Source organism: Equus quagga, chromosome 15 (assembly GCF_021613505.1).
Source record: "Equus quagga isolate Etosha38 chromosome 15, UCLA_HA_Equagga_1.0, whole genome shotgun sequence".
In the NCBI taxonomy this organism is placed as follows: Eukaryota; Metazoa; Chordata; class Mammalia; order Perissodactyla; family Equidae; genus Equus; species Equus quagga.
The window spans coordinates 47,249,399-47,270,806 of NC_060281.1; the positions used below are offsets into that span (position 1 = coordinate 47,249,399).

Below are 21,408 nucleotides of genomic sequence, written 5' to 3' on the forward strand. Positions count from 1 at the left end.
TTCTTAGGTGACACTGATGCTATTTGCTATAATCACTTATTAGGTCCAGGAAGTATTTTGTCTTTCAGATTTTCTAGGTAGGTGATCATGTCATCTGCAAAGATAGTTTTATGTCTTCCTTCCAAATCTATATACTTTTTCTTTTCTTTTCTTACCTTATTGCATTAGCAAGGACTTCTAGTACCATGATGAAAAGGAGTGGTGAAAGGGAACATCCTTGTCTTGTACCTGATTTAGTGGGAAAGCTTTGAGTTTCTCACCATTAAGTATGATGTTAGCTATAGGTTCCTTATAGATAGTCTTTACCAAGTTGAGAAAGTTACTCTCAAGTCCTAGTTTACTGAGAGTTTTTTCCTCATACATAGGTGTTGTATTTTGTCAAATCCTTCTTCTGCATCTATTGATATGATCACGTGATTTTTCTTTTTCAGTCTGCTGATGTGATACAATACATTAATTGACTTTTGAATGTTAAATCAGCCTTGAATACCTGGAATAAATCCCACTTTATCGTGGTTAGAATTCTTTTTATACCTTTTGGATTCAATTTGCTAATATTTTGAGGATTTTTGAATTTATGTTCATGAGAGATATTAGTCTGTAGTTTTCTTTTCTTATAATGTCTTTGTCTTATTTTGGTATTAGGGTAATGTTGGACACATAGAATGAGTTAGAAAGTATTCCCTCTGCTTCCATCCTCTGAAAGAGATTGTAGAGAATTAGTATAATTTCTTCCTTAAATTTGTGGAAGAATTCAGCAGTGAACCCATCTAGGCCTAGTGTTTTCTATTTTTGGAATGTTATTAATTATTGATTCAATTTCTTTAATAGATATATTCAGGCTGTCTATTTCTTCTTCTGTGAGTTTTGGCAGATGTGTCTTTCAAAGAATTAGTCCATTTTATCTAGGTTATCAAATTTATGGGCATAGAATTGCTTATAGTATTCCTTTATTATCCTTCTAGTTTCCATGGGATCTGTAATGATGTCCCCTCTTTTGTTTCTGATATTAGTAATTTGTGTTCTGTCTCTTTTTTTCATATTTAGCATGGCTAGAGGCTTATTGATTTTATTCATCTTTCAAAGCAACTGCTTTTGGTTTCATTGATTTTCTCTATTGATTTCTTGTTTTCAATTTCACTGATTTTTGCTCTAATTCTTATTATTTCTTTTCTTTTTCTAATTCCCTAAAGTGGAAACTTAGATTATTGATTTCAGATCTTTCTTCTTTTCTAATATAGTCATTCAATGCTATAAATTTCCCTCTAAGCACTGCTTTGACTGCATCCCCCAAATTTTGATCTTATGTTGTCATTTTCATTTAGTTCAAAATATTTTTAAATTTCTCTTTAGATTTCTTCTTTGACCCATGTGTCATTTACAAGTGTTTTGTTTAATCTCCATGCATTTTGGGATTTTCCAGTTACCCTTCAGTTATTGATTTCTAGTTTAATTCCAATGTGGTCTGAGAGCACATATAGCATGATTTCTATTCTTTTAAATTTGCTAAGGTGGGTTTTCTGTACCAGCATGTGATCCATCTTGGTGAATGTTCCACGTGAGCTTGAGAAGAATGTGTATTCTGCTGTTGTTGGATAAAGTAGTTTATAGATGTACATTATATCCAGTTGATTGATGGTGTTATTGAGTTCAACTCATCCTTACTGATTTTCAGATTACTGGATCTGTCTATTTAAGAGAGAGAGGTGTTAAAGCCTCCAACTACGGTAGTGGATTCATCTATTTCTCTTGCAGTTCAACCACTCTGATGGTCTGTTGTTGGGTGCACACATATTAGGAATTGTTATGTCTTCTTGGAGAATTGACTCCTTTATTATTATGCAACACCCTTCTTAATCCCTGATAGCTGTCCTTACTTGGAAACTTGTTCTGTCTAAAATTAATATAGCTGCTCCTGCTTTCTTTGGATTAGTGTTAGCATGGTATATTTTCCTGCATCCATTTACTTTAAATATATATGTCTCTTTATATTTAAAATGGGTTTCTTGTAGGCAGTATATAGTTGGGTCACGTTTTTTTGATCCACTCTGACAATCTCTTTCTTTTTTAGTACGTTTAGACTTTGACATTCAAAGTGATTATTAATGTAACTGGATTAATACCTACCATATTCATTACTGTTTTCTATTTGTTGCCCTTGTTATTTGTTCCCATTTTTGTCTTCTCTTCTTTTTCTGGCTTTTGTGGTTTTAATCGAACATTTTATATGATTCCATTTTGTCTTCTTTCTCAGTATATCAATTATATTCTTTTTTTACTTTTCTAAGTGGTTGCCCCAGAGGTTGTAATATACATTTACAACTAAACCAAGTCCACTTCAAATAACACTACTACTTCAGAGCAGTGTGAATACCTCATAATGGCAAAATAATTTTAATTCTTTCTTCCCATCCCTTGTATCATTGCTGTCATTGGTTTCACTTATATGTAAGCATAAATATCTATATACATAAGATATATAAATAAACATACATATTTGAATACATTGTTGCTATTAGTATTTTGAACAAATTATGTCAGATCAATTAAGAATATGAAAAATAAGTTTTTATTTACCTTCACTTTTTCCTTCTTTGGTGCTCTTCCTTTCTTTATATACAACCAAGTTTCTGAGCTATATTATATTCCATCTCTCTAAAGAACTTGTTTTTTTCCCCCTGGGAAAGATTTGCCCTGAGCTAACATGTGTTGCCAATCTTCCTGTTTTTTTCTTTTTCCCACCCCAAAGCCCCAGTGTATAGCTGTATATTCTAGCTGTAAGTCCTTCTAGTTCTTCTATGTGAGCTGCCACCACAGCATGGCTAGTGACAGAGGAGTGGTGCGGTTCCAAGCCCAGGAAATGAACTCAGGCTGCCCAAGCGGAGTGTGCTGGACTTTACCCATTAAGCCATCAGGGCTGGCTCTAAAGAACTTGTTTTAACATTACGTGCAAAAAAGATCTACTGGCAACAAATTCCCTCAATTTTTCTCTGAGAAAGTATTTCTCCTTCACCTTTAAGGGATTATCTTGAAAGGTACAGAATTCTAGGTTTGTAGTATTTTTCTCTCACCATTTTAAATATTTCACTCCACTCTTTTCTTGCTTGCATGGTTTCTGAGGAGAAGTTGCATGTAATTCTTATCTTTGTTTCTCTATAGATAAGGTTTCTTTTCCTCTGGCTTCTTTCAGGATTTTTTCTTTATCTTTGATTTTCTCTAATTTGAAAGTGATAGGCTGAAATGTAGTTTTCTTTTTTGGCACTTGTCCTGCTTGGTGTTCTCTGAGCTTCCTGGATCTGTGGTTTGATGTGTGACACTAATTTGGGGGAAATTCTCAATCATTATTGTTTCAAATACTTCCTCTGTTCCTTTCTCTCTTTCTCCTCCTTCTAGTATTCCTGTTATGTGTATGTTATGCCTTTTGTAGTTGTCCCACAGACCATGGATATTCTGTTCTTGTTTTTTTTTTTAAGTCTTTGGTCTCTTTTTCAGTTTTTGAAGATTCTATTGATATATCCTCTAGCTCAGAGATTCTTTCCTCAGTGTCCAGTCTACTAATAAACCCATCAAAGGCATTCTTCATTTCTGTTACAGTGCTTTTTATCTCTAGCATGTCTTTTTGGTTGTTTCTTAGGATTTCCACGGCTTTGCTTATACCGCCCATCTGTTCTTGCATGCTGTCTACTTTATCCATTATTTCCCCTAGCATATTAACCATAGTTGTTTTAAATTCCCATTTTGATAATCCTAACATCTCTGACATGTCTGGCTCTGATGCTTGTTTTGGCTCTTCAAATTCTATTTTCTTTTGTCTTTTGGTATGCCATGTAATTTTTTCTTGATAGCCAAACACGAGGTACTGGGTAAAAGGAACTGCTGTAAATAGAACTTAGTAATGTGGTAGTGAGGTGTGAGGAGAGGGGAAGTGTACTTTAATACTGTGATTAGGGCTCAGTCTTTTAGTGAGCCTCTGCCACTGGAATGTGAAGTTCACAAGTGTGTCTCACTTTTTTCTTCTCCCTTATGTGGGATAGGACAGCTAGGTGGGCTGGACTTGGCTATTTCCCTTTCCCACGTGGATGACTAGAACCAGTTAGAGTTGAGTATTTCCCTTCCCCAGGTCAGATATGCTCTGATAATACCCTACCAGGTTAGGTTGTGATTAACTACTTCCCCTTGAGGGCAGGCCTTGTAAAGATCAGAGTGGTCTGGCTTACTTCAAAATGGTTCCTCTTCCTCTCCCCCTGCCAGAAGCCTGAGGAGATTTTTCTCTAATATTTACTATGGGAACCTGGTCGAGCTCTTGGAGGTAAATCTAACAATACTGTGGGGGCCCCCTATGAAGGGTCCCCTGGAGCTCTTAACTCTCAGAGTGGAGCCTCCCATAAGTCATCAATTATAGTTCAGGCTTTCCTCCTCAAGTCCTGGTTCTCCTGGCAGTTTCCCTCATGTGTAAGCCACAACTCCCTGTATTTGCCTGTCTCTCTGTTCTTGGAGACAGCAGTCTGCCCTGTGTCCTCTCTTCTCTCATGGATCTGAGAAGAGGTGTTGGCTTTTCAGTCTGATCAGCCTTTTACTTGTTGTTAGGATACAGTGGTGACTTCCAAACTCCTTACACACAGAACAAGAAACTGGAAGTCCTTCCTTCACTTTTTTTAAAGGAGAAAAAAGTTATTCCATTTCAACTTTCAGAAAACATTTCGGAACTTCACTCTCAGCTTCATCTTCTTGGTGACAGAGCATCTCTCCATTACCCATCTTTTGATGTGTATGTGGAATTGTGCATAAGGTGGGGGGGTGGGTATGAACATACAGAGATGATATGAACACCTATGTGGGAGGGGCTTAGGGGCAATTATCTGGTGGAAAGGATGGTGGGACTGTGATGATGGAGGTCACTAAGAGACTCTATGATAAACACTCTATTTTTACTTGGATTGTTTCTCTTTGTTAAAAATAGCAACGTTTTCTAAATATGCTTTTATCCTCATGACATGAGATTTTATTCTTTGTGCTTATTATGGTTATTTTTATCATATTTATCTCAGGATGCTTGGAGGTGCTCATGGAGATTATGGGGGAAGGGGGACTAACGCAACATCCAAACTGCCCCTTTACGCTGTCATAGCCAAGAACAAAACATACAAGTATGCAGTGTTTCTTCACTACGACTTCTTTAGTTCCCATAGACTTTACCTATTTTGCATGATAAGTTTGGGAAACAGCTCTCTCTCTTCCCAACGTGCCGAAGGAAAGGGCACAAAGAAGCAAGCCAGAATTGCCATTAACAAACTTGTACATCTGCTTATGCTAAAACTTGCTCTGAGGGCAAAATCTGTTTTGTCAGTAACGTTAAGCCAAAAGTCAAGAAATAAGAAATCAGATTGACTGCTATTTGTTGTTGAATCTGGAGTTGCCACAGTGACACAGAAGAACCAAGTTTTGCTTGGACTACAATCAGCCCCATCATGTCAGTCAGCATCTGAATATCTCACCTGGCCTACTCGTACCCTGCCAGTGCTTGGCCTGTGTCACTTGTCCTTATACCTACGGCTGGCAGAGATTACAGTGTTGATTCCATCTTATCAAGGAGAAAATAGGACTTTGAACAGTGTCTTCAAGAAATAGATAAGCCATCATATCAATGAGAGTTATCTCTGAGTCGTGGGATTATGAGTGGTCTTTGTTCTCTTCTTCATAGAAAACTTTCAAATGTTTCTACATCAAATATTTAAATTTTATTATCAAAAAAAATTATTAAAAAGATATAACTGCATAAGATAGAAGTTCATTATTTAATTCACAATCAAAAAGTATTTTCTGAGTACCTCCCATGTACCTAGGTTCTACTAGCTATAGATCAGGGGAAACAAATCATGAACACAGAGAATGACTAGTGAATGGGAGTCATAAGTGATATGGTGCTGGCTATGTGAAACAGAAAACAAACATCCAATCTTGAAAGAAATGGATTGCTGATATCAACAACCCATGACTGAATGGGTAAGTTCTCCCATTCAGTTAGCTTGAGAAAACACAAGAAGCATTCTCATTTAAAAAAGGGGAATGTTTTCTTTTTTCAAGAAAAGATTTCCTTCTCTCTAGAACCAGGAAGTACAAGGCTTGGTACCTAGCCATTTCTAACCATCGTTCCCCTCAACATGGCTCTCTGGCTCTTCGAGACACAGGGTTCCCTAAAGCCTAGGACTCACCTACAGCTGCCTACAGTATCCAGTGTGTACACAATAAAATGGAGTCTAAATTTACAGACTGTCTAGGGGAAGGAAACAGTAATGTCACACTCCACTCACTTAAAAATATGTTGGCAATGCTCCACTGAATCACAAAGACAAGTTAATTTAAAGACTCTGGCCTGCTTAAATACCAGCCAACTCCCAGTGATTCCAGGCTCTGCCTTAACCACAGCATATAGCAAAAGGGCAATAATTTTATGTTAGGTAAATGTTATAAATTAATATTTTTACTGCCCTTACAATTGACTGTTTTTGTTTTTTTCAATGATTCCACCTCCATTGGCAGAGAAAGGAGGCACACATATTGAATAGAGGTAAATAGTTTTGCAGTCTAGGAAGGAAAGATGAGTAGGTAGATTGAGAATGTCATTGTTAGACTAGTAGGCACATCTTACTAAAAAAATAATCATTCAGGTACTGATAATAAAAGAGGTTTATTCTTCATTAATAGCACTGTTGCCCTGGCAACTTCCAGCTCACATAAGTCTTTACATCAGCCATGGCGCACAGTCCTGACACTAAGGAACAACTCTAACACACCTCTCTACATCCATGCCCGAATCTTCTAGTATATATCTCAGCCACATTATTGATCTCAGTTAATGTGACCTCAGCACCCAACCACCCCCACCTAAAACAGATCATATCCAGCCGAAAAGAGGCAATGTAAACAAATTTCTCGGTACATTAAAAAGATAAAAGGTAGAACCGATCACTGATTTTCTTTTGCAAAAAGGATGGCTTATATAGAGAAGTACAGCTCTGTCTTTATTTTCCTGCTCATCCAGCAGAGGGCAAAGTATTTTTAAACAATCAATACTATGAATATTAATGTGCATTCAAATCATGCATTGTTTCCCTAAAATTCTTATTTTCCTAGTTCTTAATTATCACCAAATAGCCTAAGGACTTTTAGACACAGTATGTCTAAAGAGTATGAATCAGGACAACGTGTGTGTGAGTGGGAGGAATGGCGGGGGTGGGGAGGGACAGTAAATATTAGGGAGTGCTTGCCATTGACCCAGCACACTTCCAATTCGAGGAATCTTCCTGAGAAAATAATTGCATAATTATAAAATAATGTTTGTACAAGAATATGCACTGCAATTTCATTTCTAATAGAGGAAAAGCTGAAAACAAGTCAAATGTCACTCATTTTTTCAGTGATTATATATAATACTACTAGATGACCATCCTTGCAAGGATAGGACCAGGGTGAGGCTGGTGAGGAGCTCAGGCTTGCTCACTCTCAGGGTCACACCCTAGGACATCCCTTGTCTCACTCTTAGTCCCAGCTCTGCATTCTTTTTTATTTTGAGGAAGATTGGCCCTCTACTAACATCTGTTGCCAATCTTCCTCTTTCCCCCCCCTCCCCCAAAGTCCCAGTGCATAGTTGTATATGCTAATTGTAAGTCATTCTAGTTCTTCTATGTGGAATGCTGCCACAGCATGGCTTGATGAGCAGTGCATAGGTCTGCACCAAGGATCTGAACTGGTCAACCCCAGGCCACTCAAGCAGAGTGCACGAACTTAACCACTCAGGCACAGGACCAGCCCTGGGCTCTGCATTCTTGTCCATACATTATTTCCCTCTTGTATGATTTGGATTGTTTAAATCAATTATGGTGTAACCACACAATGAAACACTATGCAGTTGTTAACAATGATAATGTAGACCTCAAGTTGCTGACACGGAAAGAGGCCCAGAACATATGGTCCAAGTTAAACAAGCAGGTTACAAACCAGAATGTGCAAAAAAGTTTACAAAATCTTTAATAGAAAACTAATCACTGTAATTATAAAAACCCAACATAGAACTCTTCTAAATAATTAATTGTTACAATTTACATTAAAAAAAAGGTGAAAGGGGCCAGCCTGGTGATGTAGTGGTTAAGTTCGTGTGCTCCACTTTGGTGGCCTGGGGTTCGTGGGTTCGGATCCCGGGTGCGGACTTACACGCTGTTCATCAGCCATGCTGTGGTGGCATCCCACGTACAAAATAGAGGAAGATTGGCATGGATGTTAGCTCAGGGACAACCTTCCTCAAGCAAAGAGGAAGACTGGCAACAGATGTTAGCTTAGGGCCAATCTTCCTCACATGCACAAAAAAAGATGAAAGATTTGAAAGAATTAAAAACAATGAGTATTTCTCAAGGCATGGGAATAGAAAAAAAGAAAACCCTATTGTATGTTTCAATCCATTTGCTTTTCTAACAGGTTATAAATACTGATACAAGTTTGTATTCTGAATAAACCATTCTCCTAAATTAACTTCATTTTCAAATTCAATCATTGTGTAGCTACAAAACACTTGGCAGACTGGCCCCTCTCCAAATTCTCCAACTTGTTTTTCTAACACTTAAGGAATCTAAAGCATTTTATCAACATGTTTAAACCAAATCTTTTGACTTAGGAAGCCAGAACTGCTTCATGGTTGATGCATCTTGGGTCTATACAAGTAAAGGATACTTGGCTGCTCTAAGCCCACTCAGAAAAATTAGAGACAACAACACACTCCTTCTTCTAGAATGCACTGTAACACTACGCATTGTCCTTTCAGGTGCTGTTATTTAAGTCACATTCTTATTTAACTTCCAGGCATGTGTACATGCCTTGTGTCTCCAAGTAGGTAATATGCTCTTGAGAACTAGGCCTGTGGGTACCTACATACTAGGGCCTTTAGTCTAACAGAAGCTCAATAAGCACTGCTTAATAATGAATGATGAGGGGCCGGCCCCGTGGCAGAGTGGTTAAGTTCTCGCGCTCCGCTTCGGTGGCCCAGGGTTTCACCAGTTCAGATCCTGGGCACGGACATGGCACCGCTCATCAAGCCATGCTGAGGTGGTATCCTACATACCACAACTAGAAGGACCCACAACTAAAAATACACAACTATGTACCAGGGGGCTTTGGAGGGAAAAAGGAAAAATAAAAATCTTAAAAAAAATAATAATAATAATGAATGATGAAATCTTGGAAAGCCGTGTGATGGAGTAGAGAACCCGTGAGCTTCAGGTCCACATAGGCCTGGGACAGAATCCAACCCTACCCCTTACTACATGCGTGGCCATAAGCAAGTTACCCAACGTTTCTGAAGCTTGGCTCCTTTATCTGGAATGTTACCCAATCTAAAGGGTTCTCCTAATGCTCAAGTGAAGTAATGCTTGTGAGTAGCTGTGCAAAGAGCCTGACACATAACAGGCCATCAATAAATGCTAGTTCTCTTTCCTCTTCTTTACAATCGCCTCTCTTACTAACACAGAAAATGAAAATAAGGTGGGGAAATAAAGTTGATCTCTAGTGACTACAAAATTTGGCTTAGAACCAGATTTTGTTCATTCATCAACCATATCTACCCAGCATCAATCCATCCAGACTGAGGTCTTACTATGAACACTCAACCCATGAAAGGTCCTGCTGAACAGTGGTTCCCCAACTCCCCATGGATTCCCAGGCAGCTTGAACCCCTGACCACTAGGACGCCCTGCAGCCAAGCAACACGGGATCGACACCACTTGGTGCCTGCATTTTCTCTTCACTTGTCTTTTGCCGCTCAGTGAACTCCCTTTCAGGCAATACTTTGATTCCAACATTCTTTCTTCCAGTACCAAATAGTCCTTCCCCCCTCTTCTGATGAGAACAGTAACACATACTTGTCATAAAAAGTTCAAAAGACATGGATCTTCAGGAAGTGGAAGCTTCCAGTAAGTCGAACCCCCAAAGTGACCATTGTCAGCAATTCAATGAATATCCTTCCAGACTTTATTTTTTAATACAGTGAATCTTTCTTAGGTGTATATATCACCTTTTTACTCTCTCTTCTTTCAATTCCTGCTCAGTTATCCTCAGAAAATCTCTTTCCTTGCCTTTTTTGCCCCATTTGTGAATTCCAAAGTTACCCTTATAATAGTTGCTAACTATCAAGGAAGTGTAACTATATACTCATATAAAGAAAAAGAAAAATCCTATCTTTGGTAGCAAAAGTAGAAAAGAATCAGGCCCAACAGCAGCTCAAAGTACGTACAATCTACACAGGAATCTCCATCTATTTCTTTGTCTGTCTCCAATTATACTCACATTCCCCTAGGTATCAGCATTCATAATAAATGACTACTTTTCATTTAATGTTATATCTGGTGGCAGACCATTAGCAAAGAGCTTGGGGACAGTGTTGATGTGTGTGCTACAGATGGAGCAATGCTCTTCTGTATCTTTCCTTCGGAACAGAACCACCATCACTTACATTAGCTTCCATTAGGTCTATGGGCAAACATCTTCCAGGTTTCTAAGAACCAATTCACAAATGAACTTTGGGGTGGGATTCCCCATTTAAAAGTTTGAGACTGTCTGTATTTCAACATATTGAAGCAATCTACTGACCTTTTCCCTTTTCATCCAGATGATTAAAATTATATCGATACAGCTAAAGACTCCTGAAATCAGCAAGAGTTGATTATTAGAAATATGCCTTAAAGTCCTAGACATAAATTTAATTTCCTAACTGGCCCTTTCAGACTCCAAAGTTATTTCTTGCCTGTAGCTATCATTTTGAATATTAATGATCAAAGGGAAAAGCAACGTGCCAAAACCCAATCCAAAGAGAAAAATCACACAAAATTCTATTTCTTTTTAAAATCGGACCTTCAGTTTAAAATACTTACAGTAAAGATCACAAAAATATCTTGTCTCAGACAGAGCTCACGAGATTTCTACTGGCAATGACTACAAGTCAATACATTGATGGATTTTCACGTTACTGATGAATTCTCATCTAGTTTTCTTAAGTTGCCTTAGAGTTCTAGTCTTTCAATGGCTCACTTTCCTCAACTACAAAACAGACACAAGAATGAAGGGAACAAGGGAGGTACTAGATAAAGTCTCAGGGCTGTGATAAATTCAGGACGTGTGTGTGATAAACAAAAATCTACAGAGTATGTTTCTTCATTTTTCACTCGCTAATTGATGACTTAAAACCTGGCCTTCATTTTTTTTAACTGCTAGTCTAGGATATTGCTTGATGTAGATTGTCAGCCATAGTACATTCACCCATCCATTGATTCAGTAATTCATTAAGGATTTGATTCATTCATTCAAACATTTGTTTTCATTCATTCATTTAGCAAATATCTATTAACCACTTATTATGTACACAGTACTGGACACTGAGAGGGCCAGGGGAAAACAGCATACTTCTGGAACCTCGAAATAAGCCCCAACACTCAACAGGTGGGCCTAAAGTGATAAATCACACTGCCTTTTCTGTACATTAATCTGTTTTAATTAAAGCAATTGAAAGTCAAGTATCAGTGTTCCAAGTACCTTATTTAAAATATTTATTTTGCAAAGTGTTTTCTGAAAGGGAAAAGATTTCTATTGCAAACACATACAAGTGATAAATTATTAATTCATTGAATACTCTTTTCTTTTATATCACTAAAACATCTTATAGTTAATGTACTAAAAAGAGTTGGCTTGTAATGTGTTATAAAATGTATAAACTGCCATGTTCTAAAACTTACAACGTTAAGCCACAAAACTTACAATGTTAATCTAAATACAACTGGAAAGGGAAAAAATATACTAAAGGTGAGAAAGCATATTTTGGACTTGCCTTGTGCACTAACAAATCTGCAAACACATTTCCTACAATCAGAGAGACTCTTGGGTCAGAGCTCCCATATAACTGACCGAGACTGCTTTTTTTTTATATGTAGCTAATATATATAGCATTATGAAGGATTCTTAGGTGAATGGTGGATATGTGCACGCATGCGTGTGTGTGTGTGTGTGTGTGTGTGTGTGTGTGTTGTAGGGATGGATGCATAGATAGAAATAACAAGATAACCTAAATGAAATCAGGTCATTACTTTTAGACAAAGTATTAATTTTCAGATGCTGAGGCAGCCTCCAGGCAAGCAATTAAATTATCCTGAAATCTAGATAGAAAACAACAACAAATGTTCCAATTATTGACATAGCTTTAGAAAGAAGGAAAGACAGGGAAAAAAGAAACAGGAAAGAGAAAGAGAAAGAGAAAGGGCATCTATCTTGCAGCACTGGGTACCATGATTAAATTTTGACATGAGAAGTAATCCTCTGAAAGGGTATTTCTGAGGAGAACAACATTTGGAGAAAAGTTGCTGGTTGCCCTCAGGAACTCCTGACATGGACCGAGTTGTAGATTCTTGCTATGCTTTTACGTAGAGCAACGCCATTCATGTGAGACTCGATAATCTAATTTTTCCCCAGGTGCAGACCAACAGGTGCCAGCTGGTGGGTGACATAGCTTACTCTCAACCACAGCAGCCTGGGCGTGCTCAGAATGCATCCCTGCGTATTTTGGCTCTTCCATTTTGCTTATGCCAGTGAACACAGAACAGAAAACAATAACCAGGGCTGGCATTCCAGTTTTCCTTAGAAGGTTTCCTTTAAGAAGCAAAAAGAAAATCACTCAGGCAAGTTTGGCAAAAGCATTATTGACCGTCCAGAAAGAAAAAAGGGCAAGTATCATCTTAACACGAGAGATTCATAAAACCTAATGCGTTGTTTCAGAAAAATATTTTAGTGACATATCTTATTTTTGGTAGCATAAATGGGGCGATCCTGGTCATTAGCGATGCCTGGTGGCCCTTCAAGAGATGTTTAGATTCCATGTCCAGTTTCTTATGAGTCAGTCGCCAAAGCTCTGAATGTGCTATGCAATTAGAATGCTCAATGAAAGAGACAGGGATTATATGTTCTAAAAACAAATGTGCTTAAGTAAAAGAGTGGTCAGAGGAATGTCGAACTAAGACCAGCGACTTAGCAGGAGATGAGCTGTGAGTCAAAGCATATGTTTGGTAGCAAAGTATGTGTTCAATGCTGAGAATAAAAATTCTCCAGATTCTTGGGAAGAAATGATAACAGAGACTGATCTATCTCTGACCTTTCTGAATTCTGCAAATTTGGTGCCAACAGCTCAGTGAGTGATGATCAGGCTTCTCGAGACGAGGCCAGTGTGATGGAGCCGAAGCAAAGACCCATGAGGGACACGGTTCATCTGTCCTGGAGGTCATCATTCTCCCTGTCACCTCTCTCAGCGCTGCTGTGAGGAGACACCTGAGAGACACGAGTTACAGTGATGTTCCACCCTCTCCTCAGCCCTGAGCCTGAGCCAGCCGTAATAATGACCTTTCCGTATATTGTGGGTATTTGGTGGGGGGATGGTAACAGATGTAGAGTGCACAGGGCAGGACAAAGGTGGCAGGTAAGTGCCACTTGCTTCTCGCTAGGGATCCAGTTACCCCAAAGGTGGTGGGAGACACAGCTGCCCAGCAGGTCAAGGCCAGGCGTCTCCCAAGGCCTGATGGAGACTCTGAAGACAAGATTCCTGGCTCTGCCACTGAGATACAATGCTCCATTCAACACATCGCCTATGTCACCTAACCTCTCTAGTTTGCAGTTTCCTTCTCAAAGAAAGGAGAGAAAGACAGGTAAGAAGGAAGGAAAGCAGAAGAAAGGGAGGAAGGGAGGGAAGCAGAGAGGGAGGAAGAAAGAATGAAGGAAGGAAGACAAAAGAAAGGGGCTACTGGAATGTATGATTTCTACGGTATTTCCTTCTCTAATAATTCAGACTATCATTAACTGGCTAAGACAGTAAGAAAGGAGATTCCCAATTTAAAGCCTGTATGAAATCCAGAGCTGGAATTCTTTATACAAGTCAATTTTTGAATCTCTGCCATTTGGAGAATGTGAAGGGCATACAGATCCTTTGGGCTCGAGATTGCCGAGGTATTTCATGTCTAGTCATAATAAAAATAAATGTGCAAATTAAAAGAATTAGCAGGAAAATAGAAGTGAATGGCAAGCCCACCTTAGCTGAAGGTGAGTGGGAGAGTCCGGGAGATCTGTGTAGAATGGGCTGTCAGGTTGAGTCAACATCCAACCTGTGCTTCTGACAATTTTGGTGGGGGGGGGGGGGGGGGGGAACTATGGCAGGAGGGTTCACACAGACCCAGATTATAAAACACCAAAAATGCAAACGGTCACTTTTTATTTGAGTACGAATAACCTATAAATGTTTTCTAAAATCAAAGAAAGCATATGGATACAATTAGTAAAATAAATGTGCATTTTGTATGATTTATCCAAGACATAAGGTTACTGATTATTCCAGAGATAAGGTCCATGTAAAGGAGGAAGTGACATCCTGTAAGACCAAGACAGACAGACTCAGGGAGGCCTCAAGGTCTTTTTAAATGAATGAGTCTGATCTTCTTCTCTAGCCTAGGAAAGCAGGGTGATACTTTATCTTTAGTGTTCTGGGTATCCTTTTCCTGACATGTTTTCTTCAGCTTGTTTCGCGTGTTCAGATGATTGAGGTGCCTTCCCTGGCACAGCTCAAAATGCTTTTTATAATGGGGATGATGCTGCCCTGTCGCAAGCTCTTTGTTTGGAAACCAAATAGCCCCCTCATGCTTTAACACTGAGACAACGAATGAGTCACTCCAACAGGCTGTGAGAGCCAGAAGGCCCTTGGAAGAGATGTTGTCCAGCCTCATAACTGAGGAGGTTAAGGGACTAGTTCAAGGTCATGCTGTAAAAACTAGAGTCAGCTCAAAAACTCCAAATGCAGGGGCCGGCCCCGTGGCAGAGTGGTTGAGTTCATGTGCTCAGCTTTGGTGGCCCGGGGTTCACAGGTTTGGATCCTGCACAACGCTCATCAAGCCACGCAATGGTGGCATCCCACATATAAAAAATAGAGCAAGACTGGCATGGATGTTAGCTCAGGGACAATCTTCCTCACCAAACAACAACAACAATTCTAAATACAAACTGTGGGTGCCAGTCAGAGGAGGAGGTACTTCTCACTTTGTACTCTTTGAACCTGTTACCTACCCAGCATGGCATAAAATGAACAAAACATTTTGTAGATGATTTAAGCACATGACAAAGAATAGGAACACGTAGAACAGGGGTCATGACCCCTCAAAAGTGCCGCTATAACAATTGTCTAAAAATGCCCATCCTTTATAAAGTCAGGGAACTCGAAGATGTAATATTGTGCAGTGTGATTTAATCCTACTGTGCTTATGCACATAATAGTTCTTAGTTGAATTTTATTGCCCTTTTGTTCAAATTGTGGTTCTCTCATTTTTACTATACAATTAATAAAAGAGAGTTTCTTTTTTACCCATTTTAAGCAAGAATAGGACATGAATGTTCCAGACTTCTAGAAACATTTAAAAACGTAAATTCTTCTGGGTGGTGAACACAACGTAATCTACACCAGAATCGAAATACAATGATGTAAACCTGAAATTTATGTCATGTTATAAACCCATGTTACCACAATTTAAAAAAAAAAGAAAAAATGTAAATCCGATAAATCTCCAAAATTTTGGTTTGAGTTAGGAAGAGCTATATGATTTGCAGGTGTTTCAAGATTGTCACACGGTTTAGGAATAGACCTGAGATTAGTTGCATAGACCATGAATAACAACAGGACAGCTTTGTAATAAAAAATCACATTAGACCACTTAAGGATAAATGATGTCTGACCAAGCGCTTGGTATTCTGTAGGCCCAGTTTCTAGAGGAGCCTTTCCTTTGACACTGAGGACTATATTTACTCTAAACATCTATTACAAAATTATGCGTTGTTTATTCTTTCTTAAAAGGGGTGCAAGCTGTGTCAGTGTTCCTGGGTTGAAGAGTAATTTAAATAAGCCCTTTGGTTTATGTTGCATACAAGAAGGCTTTACAAGATCTAATCTTTTCTAAACCTGTTATGTTCTTCGGTTCAGCAGAGCTTCCTAATTGTAGCTATTAGTTCCCCTTTTTTGTGGTCTGTTCTGTCAATAGACTATTGAGCGTGCAGTAAATTAAGCCCAACCAGCAGCCAACACATCGAGACAGACGTTAAATCATAGCTTAGCTGCCCTTATTCATTATTAGTATCTGTAAAATAGCTTTTATGCACAGGGACAGGATTTAACATGATGCACATTTGTGTCATTCTCAAATTTCCATACTGTACAATCAGGTATGTGAGGGTTTTTTTCTAGGCAACAGGTGTGTTCTTGGAACCAAAGTTCAACCCCCACTTCTGGCTTCCGTGAGAGGCAGCAGCTGCAAGCTTAATGTCAATGACACATGGTTCTATAAGAGAGAAAAAATAAACCACTTGTTCAATGTATTAAAGTAATGGGCAGATGGACGATTGCTGCCTGGACTTTTTTTGTGTTGCAGAATCAGAGTCTAAACTTTCAGATGACAAGTGTTTTTCTCTTTCTTTCTCTCTCTCTCTTTCTCTCCTTTCTTCCTTCTTTCTCTCCCTACCTTCCTTCCTTCATTTTTTAAAACATAGTGAAAAACATAAATTTCTTTAAGCATTATGTACTCATGATTGAGAATATTCCTTCATTTGAGTCATACTTTTTTCAGGCTGATGAGTGGAGAGAAGAAAAACTTAATATAAATCAAGCTATACTTCATTCGTTTATTTATTAACTCACTTTGTTCTAAAAAGAATTTAAAGGAACTGTTTACGATGCAATTTGAAGAGACTTACTATGCAAAGTCTACATTTTTTAAAAAAGCAAAATTAAATATACTTATTCATTGGCCTCATGATTCTCTAGTATAAAATTTTTGCATAGAATTTTGTGAGATATTACTAATAAGAGTTATAAGGTACTGTGTACCTCAGAAACATAGTGTCAATATTAATTAATAATAACAATAATGATACAATAATTATTGTAACAGTGTTCAAGAGAGTAAATATTTGTCAAGCACTCAAGAATCTCTTGTTAGTGTATTGGCAGGAAGATTCCATTTTATATGTTAGCTTTCAGGTATTATCATGCCTCAGAATACAAGCAGCTCAGTCACTATCTCACGGCATACAAGGTTTCTTATAAACGAAAACATTAAGCTCAAGAACAGACCAGGGTAATTATAGAGCTCTGTGACACATTTGAAGTGAACATGTCTTATTACAGACTTTTCTAAAACTCCTGTGTGTCAGAGCTTTCCCTCTTTTGCCAATGGGTATGTCAACAGGAATATTTGATAAAAATGGAGGTCATGGGAAGAATCTTCATTTTTCTCAGACGTGGTGAACAAATTGGTTTTAAATGTGATGAGATAAACGCCTATTTAATTATAATCCTGGAACCTCTGGTATAACTTGAGTCACCAGATCCCCTGGAAGAGTGGTGTTGGGTGTTGCATATGTCTAATTGGGGAAGGAGCAAAGAGAATCCCTTTTTACATTTTGCTTTCTTTTTTTTTCACCTCAGACCACAACTTTATTCAAGAATCAGATTTTCTATGAATCTATAGTGAAAATGGTTTTGCCGGGATTGTCTCATTGCTGAGAACTCTATAAGCAGATGGATTTGGAATGCAATCCTCTGTGAGAAACAAAGGCAAATGAAAGAGAAAAACCTGGTGATAAATTTCATTTAGGTTTTTAATTGGTTTGGCTACTGCATTAGGTTTTCACTGAATGCATGCAAATAACGACTAGCCTTGGAGAGGATGCTAAACATTTTTAAATGCATAAAAAGTGTCTACAACTGAGAGGCTGGCCTAGATATCATGAAAGGTCTCTATTAATCGAGAGATTATCCAATTCCAGGACTTTGCTCTTACTCAGGCTGTAGTTTTTTTAAAAACTGTGGTAAAACACACATAACACAAAATTTAGCATCTTAACCGTTTTTAAGTGTGCAGTTCAGTAGTGTTAAGGATATTCACATTGTTGTACAACAGATCTCCGGAATCTTTTCTGGAGTTTAGTTTGCATTGCAAAACTAAAACTCTGTACCCATTAAAGAAGTTCTCATTTCTCCCTCCCGCCAGCCCCTGGCAACCACCATTCTACTTCCTGTTCCTATGAGTTTGCCTACTCTAGATGCTTCATAGAAATGGAATCATGCAGTATTTGTCCTTTTCTGACTGCCTTATTTCACTTAGCATAATATCCTCAAGGTGCATCCATGTTGTACCATGTGTCAGAATTGCCTTCCTTTTTATGCGGAATAATTCCCTTGTATAAATATACCCTATTTTGCTTATTCCATTCATGTATCAACAGACACTTGGATTGCTTCCATCTTTTGGTTATCGTGAATAATGGTGCTATGAACATGGGTGTACAAGTATCTCTTAGAGACTATCCTGCTTTCAATTCTTTTGGTTATATAACCAGAAGTGGAATTGTTGAATTGTATGACAATTCTATCTTTAATTTTTTGAAGAACCGCCATACTCTTTTCCATACTGGCTGCACCATTTTACATTCCCACCAGAAGTGCACAAGGGTCCCTATGTCTCCATATCCTCACCAAGACTTGCTATTTTCTGTTTCTCTCATAGTGGTCATCCTCTCCACAGAACACTGGGGAGGAAAGTACTCACATGAGTCTCCACATCACCAGCAAGGATCCTACTCTTCTTTAAAAACTCGGTCACCATGCTGTTCATCAACTTATCAAAGGCTTCCACCGAGGGTGCCACACCTTGGGAAGAAGAACACTGTTATTCCTGGCAGTTTCATGAAAAGATGGTACTGCTTTGCCATAGGCAATATGGAAATTTAATATCATTCATGTCATTCTCATTCTATTCACTAAGTCATTCATTCACTCAGTCAGTATTTATTAAACACTTCTCAATGGCTCCAGAAAACAGTGTTTTGGTATTTTTCATCCTCCTGAGGAAGCACTACATAATTTCACTTAATTCTCCCCCAAACTCATGAGGTAAGTAGCACCATCACAGCTTTACCGGAGACGCAAAGAGAGCACCTAACTTGACCCAAGCTATATATCAAATAAGAAGCAGAGCCAAACACGGAAGCAAACCTTAGTAATCCAAAGCCAGTCTGCTTTCCTCTATCCTGACCTGTCCAGGTGCTGTCACAACCTTGCAAACAATTATCAAGATTATCCAGGACAGCTGAAAGGTAATAATGAACTCTGGGCCAACAGGAAAAGAAAGTTGATTTCACACATCTGGTTCCTTCTGCACTTCCCCAGGGGAAGAGGCGGGGAGGCAGTGACAGTGGGCATTAAAACGACTGCCGAGCTAACACATTATGTTTTGATCTGCCAAATTACTGCAAAAGCTGAAATGACAAGGGCCCAAGCTGGTAAGCTCTGCATTTCTTTCCCTGCTTTTTAATTAACAGACAAAATGTGTCTAAGTCCTTGACTTCTTGTCCCTAATACTGAGAAATACAATATTGGGAAACTCAGCACTAAACTATTAAAATCCAAACCAAAACCTAGAATTCCCTTTCTCATATGGGACAGAGATATCCATGCACATAAACTTGAAAGGTTAAATGTCATTTTCTCCTTTTCCCAGTTGTGCATTTCCACAGGCCCAAAGGGTGACAGAAACAGATGTTTACAGCTCTCTGCATCTACAGACTAACTTCTAAGTGGGCTACTGAAGCTGAGTTATCTTAAAGTTCAAAATACAGTGTGTACCAACTTCCAGAACATAAAAGGGGCGCAGGCCCAAAGACTCCTTGTGGATCCATTTGGAAACAGCTAAACGTGTTTGTTGCCATGGGAGAGGTCTGAGAGGTCTTTGCTGAGTATTTAAAGCAGGAGAAAGTTTCAGAAATGTGACTGAGGCCTCTACATAGCAGAAGGTACAATGATAAAAGGGAATATTTTCCAATGTCCTTTCATCACTCAGTTCTGCTCACACCTCCTCCGGGCAGCCTTTAATGACCTGTCGTTCTCCCTAGCTCACATCCTTTGAGCATCCCTGAATCAAAGCATTTGCGGCCCTGAATAGTAATGCATCAAGACCAAAGATTCTGGAGGATTAGGACTGTGTATAATTCATCTTAGATTTCCTTGCACCTAGCATAGTATTTGTCACTTGGCAGGCAGGCAAAAACATTTCTTCAAGTGTGGAGCCAAACTTACCTGATTGTCAGGGAAAAAAACCCACATCATAAAATACATCACATCACCAGTATCATAAGAAGGCAGTGCTTTGATTTGTGCATATTATGGTTTTGTAATAGATTGGGTTCCTTCTAAAGTTTCTTTTTAAATAAAAAAATTTTTTTTTATATTTAGTTATAACATCAGTGTAATGATGATGTTTATATTTAAGGTGAAAGGTTGTCCTTAAGGATTTGCTAAAAATAGAATTTAGAAAATTTCCGAAGTTTACTAATTAAGAAGAAATGGAAGTGATGTTTAGGATTAGCAAAACGTTTTAAGGATGGATATCATTCAGACATTTTACTAATTATCATACTTACTAATTACCCTACTTCATTTCAAGTAGGATAATAAATTGCTAGCTAAGTTGTTTTAAAAGATCTTTAATAACTGGTTTGGAATAATTTGTTACATTACAAAATATCTGTTTAAACACTTAAATAATTTAATTACATGCCTTCCAATTTTGTTTAGCCTATTTTTTTTCTTTAAAGAAAATACAAAGTGCAGCCTAGTACCTCTTTGAGAAAGCAAGCCTCAAATTCTGAGAGTTTTTAAAATTTCCTTTACTCCACAACACTAGACAATCTCCTGCGAGTTGGACTTTATTTTATGTATTCACAGGCTTTATGTTTGTAGTCAGCAATCTTAGAGAAATGCCTTTCGACCACCTGACGCCAAAGGCATAAGGAAACAAAGTTACTGAAGATATCATGAAAACATTTTCTTACAAATAAGATCTACTGAATGTCATATATTAACTGTATAGTTAACAAAAAGAGGCTTAAAATAAAATCAGAGATGTGTCTCAGTCGATGCGGAAAAAACGTACAGGCCTCTGGCAGCCTCCCTTTAGACAACAACCCCTTTCAATTCATTCAAAGCATTTTAACTTTCATTATGCTCAGGGGAAAAAAAAAAAAACCCAGCCTGTGTATTTGTGCTCACACAGTCATTTTTGTCCCAGGGCATGTAATACAAGGCACAGCTCCAAATATCCCTGAAATTCTACAAGCTCCAATGTGGATCTTGCCTGGTGAAAGCTTTTTTTGAAGCCCTCTCTTCCCTAAGGTTTTTCTCAGCCCCCAAAAGGCTGATAGGATTCAAAATGGGTCAGATAAGGAGGAAATGCACATGAGACAAGAACAGCATTGCCAGATTAAATACAGATCACCCAGTGAAATTTGAATTTCAAA

The 21,408-nt window shown here is 38.3% G+C and overlaps 1 protein-coding gene across 4 annotated transcripts in view; it reads right to left on the bottom strand.

The window, feature by feature from the left end:
- Window positions 1-21,408, bottom strand: part of CAP2 (cyclase associated actin cytoskeleton regulatory protein 2) — a 131,710-nt gene that overhangs the window by 82,036 nt on the left and 28,266 nt on the right. For all 4 annotated transcript variants that reach the window (XM_046638691.1, XM_046638690.1, XM_046638689.1 and 1 more), the window contains one exon: window positions 18,663-18,763. In XM_046638691.1, coding sequence (XP_046494647.1) covers window positions 18,663-18,763 — 101 coding nt within the window. The remainder of the gene's footprint in view (window positions 1-18,662; window positions 18,764-21,408) is intronic.